At 40.1% G+C, this 15174-nt stretch overlaps 1 protein-coding gene across 16 annotated transcripts in view; it reads left to right on the top strand.

Annotated features, from left to right (window-relative positions):
- Positions 1-15174, top strand: part of rims2a (regulating synaptic membrane exocytosis 2a) — a 133290-nt gene that overhangs the window by 75565 nt on the left and 42551 nt on the right. For all 16 annotated transcript variants that reach the window (XM_046399811.1, XM_046399808.1, XM_046399797.1 and 13 more), the window contains 9 exons: positions 549-648; positions 773-896; positions 1848-1894; positions 2131-2243; positions 5734-5864; positions 6282-6453; positions 6786-6939; positions 9011-9079; positions 11583-11721. In XM_046399811.1, coding sequence (XP_046255767.1) covers positions 549-648; positions 773-896; positions 1848-1894; positions 2131-2243; positions 5734-5864; positions 6282-6453; positions 6786-6939; positions 9011-9079; positions 11583-11721 — 1049 coding nt within the window. The remainder of the gene's footprint in view (positions 1-548; positions 649-772; positions 897-1847; positions 1895-2130; positions 2244-5733; positions 5865-6281; positions 6454-6785; positions 6940-9010; positions 9080-11582; positions 11722-15174) is intronic.

Below are 15174 nucleotides of genomic sequence, written 5' to 3'. Positions count from 1 at the left end.
TCACCCTCACTGTCCATCTCTCACTCTTTTCCACTGCGAGCCTCCTTCTCTGACTCCTGCATGTTACATAAAGCCATTTCATTTAGCAGACTTCCCTAAGCTTCTTTGTATGTTGGCATTCAGCTGCCATTAAGAGGGATTTTTATTTGTATGATGCCAGTGTAAGCTGAGCGGAGTGGAGTACAGCAGCTCAGGACTGTACAGTACAGCTCTAGCCCACAGGCCTGCACTGTTACCGAACCACAGAGCAGCACCAGAGTGTGTCCCTGGGGGAGAAAGCCCTGGACATTTATTTAAAAAAAAAAAACAGAGATGTGCTTTTATCACTGACCCCCTCCTTATTATGCTTTTACTGAGGATTAAGTAAAGGCTAAAGCCACGACAAAAAATATGCCTTCTTCTGTAAGCGGCTATCCATAGTGACGCATCTTCATAGGTTTTACTGTTATAACTTGACATGGCACCATAAGGCTGCAGTGATGATAAGAGTTCATGCTTAGTTTACACATGTATTTCACTGCTGATCTGTCAACTCTCGACTTCTACAGGTGGTGGGAGGCAAGATGACGGAATCTGGTAGACTTTGTGCTTTTATCACTAAAGTGAGGAAAGGAAGTCTAGCAGACACTGTTGGACACCTCAGACCAGGTATTAAAAACCCAAACACACAAACAGGTTTTTGTAATATGCAGTATGTTCTAGATGTGCATAATGATGGGCACTTGTGCAGCAACATAGACAGCACATTAAAATATCTCTGGTGTTTCTGCAGGTGACCAGGTGCTGGAATGGAATGGGAAGCTTTTACAAGGAGCCACATTTAAAGAAGTTTACAATATCATTTTAGAATCTAAGCCTGAGCCGCAAGTGGAGCTGGTGGTCTCACGGCCTATAGGGTGAGAGCTCACAGTCACTCAGTCACACACTTAGCATCTATACTCTTGGGGGACAATGGGGTCAGACGTATTTTAGCAGTAAAGTACGTCTGCAGGCATTGAATGACAGTGATAATGACAGTAGTACCAAGTGAACACTAGGATAGTTTCAAGACCTCTGTGACCTTGAAAAAGAAATAAACAGATGGAGAGGATGAATTTGTTAATAAGACCGAATGCTATTCTTCTGCCCAGTAGCTGGTGCTAGGACAACATATACAGATGTAACTGGTTGTTTTTTTTTAAACTTTTTAACATTAATTATACACTTGTGAAATGTATACAATGAAATGTGTGGCTTTTTCAGGAATTTCATAATAGCTTCAGATGTGTTTTAGTCAAACACTGATTTTTTTTTTTTTTTTTTTTTTAAATTAATGAACAACATCAACCAAACTAAAACCAAAACAGGAATTATCATCAGATTGTGACTACATCACAGTTAATGATATGATTTTCCCAAAGGTAATTACAGTTTTTGTGTCTGTGGCTCATATGTGCCGTGTCCCCTGCCCACATTGCTTAGAGTAGCTTTGGATGTTCTGGAGAATGTCTTTAATAATAAAATATCATATATATATATATAATATAGAGATTTAAATAAGAAGGTCACAGAGGGAATGACTATGTTTGACAAAAAGAAAGTCTGCCACCTCTCTTACACTCTCACCAACAATTGTTTTGGAAAGGGTTAATTGCGAGGACCCAAACAGCAACACCTTTGCATTGTCAGTTCCTATCTCTGACCTGTTTTTGTGCTGCTGAGGGAGCTGCTGGGTGAATGAAGACTAATGTGATGCTTACGCTCATTAAAGCACCGTGCAGTCAGCATTAGCTCACATTGATCTTTTCCAACCCCTCCTTCTGTCCTGTCTCATATATTCACTCTGTTTTGTTTTGATTTGTGTTTAGAGATATTCCAAGGATACCAGACAGCACACATGCACAACTGGAATCAAGTGAGTATTGTCAAGATCTTAAACCGATTTCACTATCTTATTAATCAACAGAGAAACATCAAGTGAAGGAAATGTTTGTGAGAGTTTTTTGTGTCTCTCATTATTTCTGTCTTCCTCACAGGCTTTCCTGTCGTCTTTTAGTCTCTTCTTTCATCTATCTTTAGATCTCATCATGTTACAAAAATAACTACTACTCACTACTACATAATCTGACTATGACGTCTGTGCCCTGTCAGGTTCGAGTTCTTTTGAGTCTCAGAAGATGGATCGCCCATCCATCTCCGTCACGTCCCCCATGAGTCCCAGCATGCTGAGGGACGCCCCCCAGTACCTGTCAGGACAGCTCTCAGTGAGTGACCTCAGCATGACATACAGACTACATGTGAAATCCTCTGGATTGCATTGATTGTAAGATGGTTAAGGGTTATTAAGTCTAAATGACTGTATTTTGTAATACACTAGCCATTTTGTGCATTTAGTATGCATCTCAAAGTATAACTTAAATCCTGGTTCAAACTACTGGGCTACGAGGTGCAGCTTCTCTTCCCTCTGCCTGTTGAGTTGGCCCTTTACCAACCCAGCACAGGATTGTAGATCAGGTTACTGTGTGTGTTGTCCATTATCTAGTATAAAAACCCTCCTGGGGTAAATGGGTAAAGGAGCTGCATTAAGTAGGAGATAAATCAACGCTCAAGTTTAGGATCCACAAGGGAAATAGCTTTAGAATCTTTGTAACTCCTCCAGAACAGGTTTTTCTCACAGCATCAATATTTATGAGAAATTGTTGGGTTTGACCAACATGACTCTTCATGATCTTAACATTTGACAATTGATAAGTATTTTCAGCTTTTGACGATATATGTCAGGAAAATAGATTATACTTACAGTGTGGTGCTGTCAAGTGATCTGACTCACATTGACATCTCTAGCATTATGTCAGCCAGTTAAAAGTAAGCAGTGAATTCTGCAAACCCCAAATCTCAGCCAGATGTTTTTTATGCTCCGCATTTCTTTGAAGCAATGGACCTTCATAAACATCCAATCACTGAACGCTCATTGAAAAATCCTTATAAGAGCTGCAGTGCCTGATGACTGATTCTACAGAGTGAAGAACTGTCTGTGTGTTTTTGTGGTACTCTTTATATTATGTTTAGGAATAACAAATGTTTAATGTCACTGTGGTACAAGCTTTGAAGCAGGGGAGAGAAAGAGAAAAGGAGTGATGCATCCTAAGCAGAATAGAGCAGAGAGGGTCAGGGAGAAGCAGAAATAAAGATATAAGTCAAAGATGAAAAAGTAAAATATGAATGAAGCCACTGGCCCAAACCCCCCCTGTGAGCAGAAACTACAAATGTTTGTTGTGGTGTTTAGAGTGTATTGTGAGTTTTTTGTAGTTGTTTTGTGGGGTTTTGGGGTTTTATTTCATTTTCTTTCTTTCTTTTTTCTTTTTTTTTTTTTTTTTTGCTGTTTAATTTTGCTTATCCAGAGCCAAAGCCTTAGTAGAAGAACAACGCCTTTTGCCCCTAGGGTCCAGGTAATGGGCCCTGTCTGAAGGGCACAATCTCTATCTGGTCTTTGCTCATTGACTGTTGACTGGCCTTTTTTTTCTGTTTCCATACTTTGGAAATGCATTCCTGGGGAAATGGCAGCTTTAAGTTTCCCTCTCAGTGCAGTGCATTGTGTCATTTTCTTCAGTTTGATTTCTTGGTATCCCTGTTATGATTAGAGTTATTATTACTCATTTTAACCCATTCACATCATTATTCCTAGGTAGTGCATGCCCTACTAATCTGAACACGTTTTAAGAGACACTCTTCCATTGCCTGTTTTTCACACCAGTAGTTGCCCCTTCCTGGTGTCTTACATTTGCAATGCAGGAGGGTGTCTCCCTGAACTTTGTAGGACAAAAAAACTTGGGTTATTTTCTGCTTCAGTGTGACATGAAGCCAGGCCTTGATAGCGCTAACCCTGCACACATCTACAGGAGTACTCCTCCCTGAGCGAGTTCAAGTGATGGTAACTAGCAGCTTATGGTTGATGGGTCTGCAGTTTCATGTTGCAATGAAAAGATACCAAGTCACTGTCTCATGTTGAAAACCAAACTGCATTTTCCCTGCCCGGATGAGAGTTAACATATAAGCAAATTGTACCTCCCAAATAATGAACTGTGAAAGTTTTCCTTTGCTCAGAGAATCTTAAATCTGTCATATTTCGTGGTAGTCTGTCTTTTTGTTTTGTTATTTTATTTGTTTTATGACATATAGTGTAATCACTTTGTGTAATTCTGTTTTCTTAATTCAGTCAGCTTAAAGGTTTACACTCCTACTTCTGTTATTTGCATATTAATCTCTTTGACACTGTTACAGTATGTTATTTTACTTTGGAGTAACCTCAACATACTTCATATGGATCTAATTCACAAATATTGTTATTATGCATAGTAAGTATGCAGATGTCTGGAAGGATATGCACAGTGGGATTTCAAATTAAGAGGGATCTAAATATGTGATATGAAATTAGAATGGATGTAAATAAGTGGTTTGTGTGTGTGTGTGTGTGTTCATGCATATACTCTTGGAAAAGCTTATATCTTTGACTAAATTCATTATTAGTGCACACTGTAAAACCACTTCTGTTTGTCTATTTTAGCAGTTTAGTATTGAGCCATGTGTACTATTACATATAAGCATTACAAATTTAATTTAATCAGAGATGTTCCACAAATTCACAGACAGCACAGTATATCCATATTCTGCAGTATTTAGCTTTTTGTTGGGCTACAAGTTTGGAAGTTATTTGGTACAATTTGTTTTCCCATAAGCCCTCTGCTGTCTGTTTTTGCCTACATGAAATCTACTGACTTGAATGCTCTGCCTTGCATTGCTGCATGTGTAGCCGGTAGTTTGAAATGGTGCGGACCTTTTCCATGATCATATTTTCAAAGAAGTATGGACAAAAGCTTAGAAGTTTTATTTCTCATTTCATCTACTCTCTTTGAGGCCTCAGTTGGAGTTTTTTCTTCTTCTTCTTCTAAGTGTCTTCTTTTGGAGTCCATACTTCCCTTTTAGTGTGAACTGTCTTCAATTCCCCTTGCAACGGCATGATTGATTTCTCCGTGTCAATGCCCATTGAATATCTGAGAGAACATTATTAGAGACAACATCACCATTTGCTGACACTCTCATTTCAGCAGGGCACACTGTTAATTTTAGAGCATGTTGCCTTTAGCATTTCACTTCAGTTCACTTCAGTCGAAATGACATTCAGGCCAATTGCATTCAGTTCCATTCAATAAACTTTATTTATCCCTGGAGGGGAAGATTTTAATGACAAACATAAACACATTGATTTTAAACCACACAACAGAAAGGAAAAAAACACAGTGAATACATATACAAAGTATGCATAGCATCATGCATATAACTAAAAAACACACCTGTTCATTAAAGCAGGGGCTTTAACCACAGAGACCCTCATATATTAATATCTTATTTTTAGCATTATTGTTCCATATTAGCAATGATACAGTAAGTCCATGTTTAATCAGCACTAATGAGCTGATAAAAAAATGCCCCAACAAGCATGTGACCTAACCTCATCTGAGCAGGCAGACATCTTTCTCCTTTGCTGAAGGATAAATACAGGAGAAGACCCCATGCTGTAAAAAAGTGACAGTCAAAATGAAATAGGTGTCAATAAAGAAGACAAACAGCTACATGTAACTGTGTTCATTCTAATTTGCTGAAGTTGTCTTCTCCTGCATTAGTCCCTCTGTGTGTTTTTACCACTGTTGGCCCACACCAGTCTCTCAGAAGACTATCTCTGCTCTGCCCCCGCAGGTCAAACTGTGGTATGACAAAGTGGGCCATCAACTAATCGTCACCATCCTGGGTGCCAAAGACCTGCCGCCCAGAGAAGACGGCCGGCCCAGGAACCCTTATGTCAAAATCTACTTCCTGCCTGATAGAAGGTAAGACTAGAAGCAGTTACCAGGATTAGCATTACTGTGTGCTAATTTTACCCACCCCACTTGTTTAATGTCAGTTATTATATATTATAGAAAATGGATTCTGTCTTTGTGTAGATTTTTTGGAAAAATGATGTGATGTCACAAGTGTTTTTAGAAATTAGAATTTAGAAATCACCTGGATTTATGGATATGTGTGTAATCACTTTGTTCAGTGCAGTTTTGCACTTTGCTAAGCAGTTTCTCCTTATGCACTGTGCAGGAAATGGATATTTTAGCAGTCAGCTTGCTATCTCATCCTCATCAACAGCATGCCACAGTGATGTGCTCTGTGCTGTGTCGTGTTATTGATCTGTTGTATTCGTGGCTCTTCCCTATCATGGTTGTAAATAAAAACAGTTTGAATTATTGTTCCTCCAGCGACAAAAGCAAGAGGAGAACAAAAACGGTAAAGAAATCCTTAGAGCCCAAATGGAACCAGACCTTTATGTATTCGCCGGTGCACCGGCGGGAGTTTCGGGAGCGCATGCTGGAGATCACACTGTGGGACCAAGCCAGGGTGAGGGAGGAGGAGAGTGAATTCCTGGGAGAGGTAAGAAGACCAAACCCCACCCATCAGGGACACTCTGTGACAGTATCTCAGCTAATCCTCTTGAATGAGGTCGAGCCCTTCATAGAGCTCTTGGCCATTGCAAAGTTTAGGTGGTTCAGTCCTCATCCATTTGATATTTTTATTTATTGTGCAAAACTGTTAGGATAAATGTACCTTGATAAGATGGAAGCTCACATTGCGAGCTCTATGAGTACTGCAGTACATGTGTGTGTTGCCATAATTCCACCACTGACGAAAGTGTTAGTTTGCAAAAACTAAGTGAGGACATTTTTGAGTTAAAAGACATTGTCATGGCCATTTTCTTATTGCAGATCCTTATTGAGCTTGAGACAGCTCTTCTGGATGACGAGCCACACTGGTACAAACTGCAAACCCATGATGTGTCCTCCATCCCACTCCCACGTGCCTCCCCGAACACACAGCGTAGGCAGCTCCATGGAGAGAGTCCAACCCGGCGGCTGCAGAGTACGTAGTCCCTCTGTCACTAACATGTCACAAAACTCTTATTAATATCTTGAAATTTACAGAAAAGACAGCATGAGAGTGGCCACCCTGTAGGGAAAAATAAATTAAAGGAGATATGAGGTATACTATAGTATACTAAGTATAATATACGTGTGAGACACAGGCCAGATCATTTTTTTTAACATGGACAAATTGTTGCAACAGTGGACAACTCAGGAGCATCCCTCCACTCTATATCAATAAGCTGATGTCACTAAACCCTCACAAACCAAATGTTAATTACAAGTTAGTCACTCAGTTAATTAAATAACATAATAGATCCAGTTTTGGTCAATTTTCTAATGTCAAATAGTCATTTTAATTTGCAAATGTAAGTTCTCAGTTACGAGTAAGGGTTCACATACACTATACTTCTCGCTTTTCAAGTAACTTTACCCCGTAGTTTTCTGTTCCTGCTTTAGTTTATTAAGCCTTTTCAGCAATTGTAGTTTATGCATATTTTGTCTTTGTCATTTGTGTTCACCTCGACCCTACTGCTTCTGCTTTTACAGACAAAGGCTCATATTCATACAACTCAGGTAAAGCCCCCCTGCACTCGCAGGCAGTGCTGCTCGATAGAGCATCTGAGTGTTTTCCTTCCTCTTCAAAAATGCACCCTTGTGCCCTGATTCTCCACCCATTTTTCCATGAAGGGTACATGTTTCTGCTGCCTTACATGGATTTCAGTGAGAGGAGCTGGCGTAAATATGACACTGCTTGTTTGAAATCCGTTCAGGGCATCAGACACAAGCACTCTCCAGGGAAACAGAGATTTAGGACTCAGTGGTCTCTACCTCTCTGTATATTCACCTGTGAACTATTTCACAATCCCATCCTGCAACCCACAACCACATCCTGCAAAACTGTGCTCGAAACTCATCCTAAAGTGACATTATAAAAACCCAGGCTATCTGCCAGTCCTGCACACACAATATACTTTGATTCTGACAACTTGCTTTTCCTCTGTGATGTATATTGTTTATTATTTTGCCTGCTACCATTGTTCCAACTTTTAAAAATACACAAAATATTTGTGGAAAAAATTGCTGCCCATTCTGCTTTGCTTGTATGTGTGTACCTTGGATGTGAAAATGTTTTTTGTCATGGATACAGTGGTGATACCTTGCTTATTATTCTTAATCTTCAGTGGTGGTATATTTACACAGAGAAAGGAAAAAAGAACATTTTAAATATCTTACGTTAGATATATGCATAGTATATCGAGCGTTATATTTACCCTAACCAAAAAACTGAAAATACCTCTTTTTGTATTCCTTCTCTCACCGCTGGTACATTCTGTGAGATTCTGGTGAACATGCTTTAGCCAGCTATACTGTAGTCTATGTTACGCAGGACTGCTTCACTGTACTAGACACTTAAGTCTTGCTTGTTTCCCCCACCAGGATGATTTTCTGGGCGTTTGTGTTAGTGTGAGGTGAAAGAGCTGACAGCTGTAAAAAGTCTCCAGCCAACTGAGATGAGAGGTTGGGAGCGGCACTGCCAGAGTGCAGCACTTGTCATTTCTGATAAAACGCACATGTCCAGGTTGATTTAAGTTGACTGAACGGTGGGGTTGGGGTGGGGGCAGTCATACTTTAAAGAGAGGGGACAGTGAGGCTACTGGGGAAGATGAAGAAAGAGCTGTAAAGTCACATCGCCAGGTTCACATGTAAATTGAATGATTGAACGTGTCATTTAAAAGTGCCACAGTTCAGATGAAGAGAGATCTGCTGTTTTTGTTGAAGTTGAGCAACGAAATGCAGCATTATTTGTTACAGCTGGCACATATCTTCACATATATTATCCAAAATGCTCTCTTGTGGGAGCGTTTGATGTATTTGTGTGGTGCGTTGCGACATGAGTTAGAAACACACAGTCCAGGTAGACCAGGTATCAGGCATGATACAGAAAACTGATGAGTAAATGAGCAAGGGAATGAAAATGACTTCCTACTCTTCCCTCTATCTCTCTGTGTCTGTGTCTTTCCCTCCTCACTGGAACTTCTGTTTGTCTCTGCCTCTTCATCTCAAAGGATCGCAGAGGATAAGCGACAGTGAGATCTCAGACTACGATTGTGAGGATGGTGTCGGGGTAATAACAGGTAATATATTAACGTCATGTTAACATGCAAGACTTTCAGTGGCACATGAATGAATTCACTGGTAATACAAGTGAATACAATCTGAAAAACCAAACAAAAAAACAAAACAAAAAACAAAACAGAAGGCAAAGAGACAGTCTGGAGGTACATTAACATATAGTTTGTAATCTATTGGTCACCAGGTCTTTATTTTATGTTTATTTGCTTTGGCCTTGGTCTCAGCTCAGCTACATGTGACGATCCATCAAATACTGCCCAGGCTTGAACAGTTTACAATTACTCTTATACATATTAGCAAGATAAAATGCAGTCCTGTACCACTGGCAGCAGCAGCAGCACAGTGGGGCAGAACTGAGATTTTGTCTGCCTCTGCACAGCTAGTTGCTGTTCTGCTGTACTTACCAAAGCTCCAACAGTACGCCCCCGCTGTACATCAGAAAAGAAGAAGCAGAACCAGAGAAGAGGGAGAAGGAAAGACTGAACTACTTCAAATTTGTCCACATAAAATATCAACCTCGAAGAAAACGCTACTGAAATAGGTAGCAAAGCTTTAGAGATGGCAGGTCTGCTGTTAGTGTTGGCAAGCAGCACATTATGTTCCCTGCTATCATTGTTCAGTAAATACCATCCCTCTTTTTTCTTTCGCTTGAAGACCACAGAAATTGTGCCCACCTTGTTTGCAGGAAATCTGTTGGTAAATTGCAGGATGAAGGCAGCTGCCTGCACGGGTGGTTTAGGTTGTGGTAATGCTTCACATTCCTATTAGCAGATACAGCCCACAGAGAAAAGGGAGGGAAAGAATGTGAGACATTAGAGAGGAAATGCATTGTAGAGAGAAGAACGCCTGTCAGACAGGTGGGCAGAGAGGGGAAGACACTGTATCTTAGGGAAATCCTCCTCCAGCCTCTTTAACATGCTCATCATCCCCTCACTGCCTCACCATGCCAGTCCCCTTCACTTCATTCACAGTGAAGGGGATACCCCCTCCCTCAGCTCTGCTCACACCCTCCTGTTTACTGAAGCTCTACCACATCTCAGTATATCCTCTTGTCAGTAAGCTGCTGCCTCGATTCGCTTTCAAATGGAAAAAAAAAACAAAAACAAAAAAACATTTCTTTTTGGTACATTTTATTTTACAATCCTATAAGTGCCAGGTTTCTAATTGTTTGTTACATAAAGTACAGCAGTATGCAGCAAAGTAAGTGAAGTGTATGCTAGCAATTACTGCACAGGTCATACTTATGTAATCCTGTCTTTCAAAGTATAATTCCTGCAATTGGACTCTTTTAATGAAATAGAATTGGGTAATCTTACTGTGACATTCCTGTGCACTGTTCCCTACTTCTGCACTGATGCAGCCCATTCCTCTTGTTAGATCCCATTAATTGTCAGGAAAGGTTCTTCTCTCTACATGTGCTTAACAGGCAGGCTGTATTCATGCATGAAGCAGCACGTCAAGAAAAAGAATAGATTTAATTTGGCTCCCGCATGGGAGTTGATTCCTCTGCTGCAGGAGGCTCTGAGTTGAAGCTGCTGATTTGAAATACCAGATACTTTTTTTTTGTGAGTAAAAACATCATCATCATCTTAAACATCATAATGAAGCAAATATATTGTTTACTTTGTTCTTGTTTTTATTGGGTTTTTTAAAATAGTTTTATTAAAGTCTATAAAAAGCATGTGACAAAGTACTATTCAGAGTTTCTGATGCATTCAGTTGCAATCAGGATGGATTATTAAATTTGAAATATTTTAATGTATGCCAACCATTATGCACAATGACCTCCCATCAAAAAGAAAGGCTTATCATATTAATATGTCAAACTCGCTCAAGTGAAGATCTACATTTCTTTATCATTACCTGCCTTATTTTTCTTACCTTTCCTTTCCAACTTTTGATTCAGCGTTTTCTTTCAACTCATTTTAATGTGTTACACACTCTATTGAATATCAATCAACTTTAATAGCACTGAGCACTGACCTTAACCATGACTGCTAGCCATGTCTGATTATCGCTTAATGAACTCTTTCAATTTCAGTGGAATAATCAGTCTTGCAGAAAAAATTCATTATAATCTTTCTGATTTTTTAGAGGCTATTTTCATGTTTAATGCACAATGTTAACACAGCAGATGAATTGCATCTTTATTGAAATCTAGTCCTCATTTTTGGAATATTGAGACTCAGCATAATGAAAATAGAAAATCTGTCCCAGTGCAGACTGGCATTTAGTGTAAGTTTTTTTTAAAGATTGGGGTGTTATTACAGGGTGGAGTTGAATTGGAAAAAGTCAGCAAAAGTTGCAAAAGTCAGCATGTTTCAAACACACAGAGTCCACAAGATGTTTAAGTTGAATTAGCAAAGAAGTTTTGCTTGACTGTTGTATTTGTTTTGAAATTCATAGTTCACCACTGCAGTATTTTTGGAGCAGATTATGGATACAGATCCATTACTCTCTTAACCGTAAATTCCTCACTTTCTTTATCCATTGTTGTCTTCACAGACTACCGGCCAAATGGCAGAGACTTCCAGAGCTCCACATTGTCTGTCCCTGAGCAGATCATGTCGTCTAACCACTGCTCTCGGTCAGCTGATATTAACAGGGCGCGGTCGCGCTCTCCCAGCGTCCCCCCGCCCTCCAGGTAACTTATGCTCAGTCCACAGCTGGGCTGACCCTTGATTTCTGGGTATACACTGTGTGGTTATTTTGCTTATATGAATGTATTCCCTGTTGATACACATGTTGAAAGAGGATGTCTTAAGTTTCCTGTTTAGGGAATCACAAAATTATGATAAATGAAGGGTTATATTATGCTTTGTAACTTAACTGAACAAAACACTGCTTCAGGTTAATCTTGAAAATGGCCATTCGAAATGTTTCACCTATTTGATTGTAGCAGTGAGTGTTGCTGTCCTCGTACTCCTCGTACTGCCTTCCAAATGCCACATCAAGCCTATATACAGAGTGCACTGTCACTGGTTTCTCTGAATGCCTCACATAGACATGAGGCGATGTGTCCCCTGGGAAGTGCGGGGGTAATGTGTGGTGGGTCACATACACTGTCAGACAGCAGAAGTCTGGTCCTGGTCCTTACTTTTTGCCTTCTCAGTACAGCTCCTCCACCAGAGTGAACCACCACTATGTGTCAGAAGATATTTACTTACCTGACAGCTCCACAAACACACACACACTCCAGCTTACACTTGTGTACAGTGGATGCATTTACATATACGGACATGCATGAAGAGATGTTGGAAAGCACAAGCAGGGACTATTGAGCAAATGTACAGGGAGGTGCACAGTAACATTGCAATCACATGTGTGGGTGCTTTTTTTGATATATATTCCTTTAAAGAGCAACTTTGCCCATTCCTTGGAAATATTTGATTAAAAATATTGCTTCCTCTATCTTCCTATACCTCCAACCAAAAGAGAATTTGAAATGGCCACTAAAAGTGTAAATGTTAAAAAAGTCAAAATAAAGTTGTCACTTCACAGATTCATCAGGCGATTTGCATTACATTTAGAATCCTACACGAAGACCAGACTTAGTTAATACTACACTGCGTATGAGGAGTAATTAACAATTAGCTTATTCAGTCTTAGATTTAAGTGGTTTGAATTGTGCAGGTAACGTTTGAAGCCAGCGCAGTGCAGTGTACAGTGTACTGTGTCTGCACGTACCTCACTCTTTATGGCAGAGGTGGTCAAGGGGAAGTGGTCAGTTATCCTCCATCAGCACTTATTTTCTGTGAGGGTTGGAAAATGTTGCTCCAAGAGTCCAATCATAGCCTTGGCACTGCTAGGGCACAGCTACTTTCCCCTGTCCAATTAACTTTATTTGATATTTCTGAGGCTTGGCCTAAATCAGTGTCAGATGCAGAAAATGCACTTATCTAAATTGTCTGAGACAGTGCTCACTTGAGTGTGTTTCCACTGCTTTAATCAACAGTGTCTGGTTATTTATTGAAAACAGTTGAAAATGGCACAGGAAATGAGTCATGCACAATTTGGAATTATCCCAGAACACCAACGATATTAAAAAATTTGGTGAGGCTAGTATTTTGTTTCACACTTGTGTCACTTTCATTGTATTTTCCCTCTTTTTAAAATGTTCTTGAACTTGTGCCCATAAAAGAAGAAACCTTATGTCATGTGCATGGTCTTAAGTTGTTTAATCGTGCAGTAGAAGCGACAACAAGCAGGTTTAGGTGTTTGGACTGTGCTGTTCTATTCTTTCCTGTGTGAATGCTGCTGGTGTGTTTGGGGTACCACTTTCATTTGAGTGTGTGGTAAAGCTGAGGAAGACATCTCTTCACCCTGCGATTTCTCAGCTTCTCTTATCTTTCTCTCCTGTTTTTCCCCTTTGAAACTGTTACATCAACCTTTCCTATGAGCTTTCTCAGTCTCTTTACATCCTGTTTCTTTGAGAAATCTCTTGTTCTGTCTCCCTCGGTTTCCTCACTCCTCCATCTGTCTGCCTATGATTCTGTCTATCTCCAATGTTTTCTATCTCTCCTTTCCTGCTCCTCCTCCTCCACTTCTTCGTCGGCGCCATCTCAGATCCATCTCTGTCTTCTCTCCTCCCTCCATGTGGTTGCAGCCATTTTCTCACCCTACCTCGAACCAGACATACTCAACATATTGATCCTCAAAAGGACCCCAGGTAGACTTTTAGCTGAGCATGCATGAAGCCCCATCTCTGCACCTCCGTTTCCCAAGCCAACACCTCCACAACTAAAAAAAAAAAGAAGCTCTTTTTTCTTTTGAGGAAATTGTTCATTAGGGTGTTGGGTGTAGGGTGAACACATGGCACTGACACTATGTCTTCACAGTAGTCTATGTACTGTAAGAACCTCAAAGCAGTCACTTGACCTTAAGTCCACTAAGCCAAACTATGCTGTCTTAAGGAAGACCTGGCTGTTGTCAGTGCCATTGGTGTTGTGTTGTGGTAAAGTATATATTTCCTCTGCAAAAGATCAAATATATATAAAATGTGCATTGTTTCAATGGCACAGCTTACTAAAAAAAAATGATCCTTTGGTCATACACTTCATCCATCAAGCGTCAGCATTGCTTATTCTCTCTTTTCATCATCAGAGTCATTCTCATATAAACATTCTTCTACAAAAGTTTACCATGGGATTTCGAGATGGGCAAATTCTTCAATTATTTTTTCATTTTAGCCGTCAAAAGAGTGACTATAGCAATACTGAAAATGGATAAGTGGTCTGTGGTTGTGAAGTTTTGTCCAGAAGAGTTGATTGGTTCCTGCAGAGATGTTGATACATTCAGTCTATAATACTGTATATTAGCCTTCAGTTTATATGTAATCACTGTGGATCTGTGGGATAATTAAATAAATACCTGCTCACACAGAGTCTGTAATGAGAATCCAAAAGGTATATACCAACTTTTCTTCCTTTCCAGGCTTTTTTTTTATTGCTTCCCCTTCTGCTGGAAAAAAAAAAAAAATGCTGACCAGTTGTGATATTTTTTCGCCAGCCGCAACCATCGCGTATACCCAATCTGCCGAGAGGAAGCAGTCAGGTTACTGCGTTCCACAAGGATGGCCCGTGCCTATTCTGAGGGCGCCTACTCCTCCGACTATGACTACGAGAGGTATTGACATGCACTGCTGTTGCATCTGTGCATCCGCCATCTTGTGGTCTCCTCAACTTGTCCCTCGTCCGTCTTTAATTTATCCGTGATCGAACGTGTGATGACCGAAAATGATATCCTCTCTGATATCGGTTTTTATTAAAGAGTCATCACAGCTCTGAAGCTGTTGATGTAAAATAACCATACACAACTGCCTCTGTCTGTTGAGGCTCAGAGCTATGTGTGTTGCTGATGGCCAGCACCTCTCTGTTTCTTCGTTGATGTCCTTGTTTACGTACCCATGTACATTATACCAAAAGTGGTATGTTGATCAGTGGTGTGTATGATTTTTAGTGTTGTCCTTTTTTACATGCTATTGACAGCTGCTTATTGCTCATCTATACAATGACATCTGTGATGCATTGCTCTGGGCTGCACAGTAGCTTTGTACGTTCTGTGTTTGCCCTTTGACTTCTTATGTCTGGCCAGAATG

Source organism: Scatophagus argus, chromosome 9, assembly GCF_020382885.2.
Source record: "Scatophagus argus isolate fScaArg1 chromosome 9, fScaArg1.pri, whole genome shotgun sequence".
Classification (NCBI taxonomy): Eukaryota; Metazoa; Chordata; class Actinopteri; family Scatophagidae; genus Scatophagus; species Scatophagus argus.
This window is presented reverse-complemented; position numbering and strand designations above follow the sequence as displayed.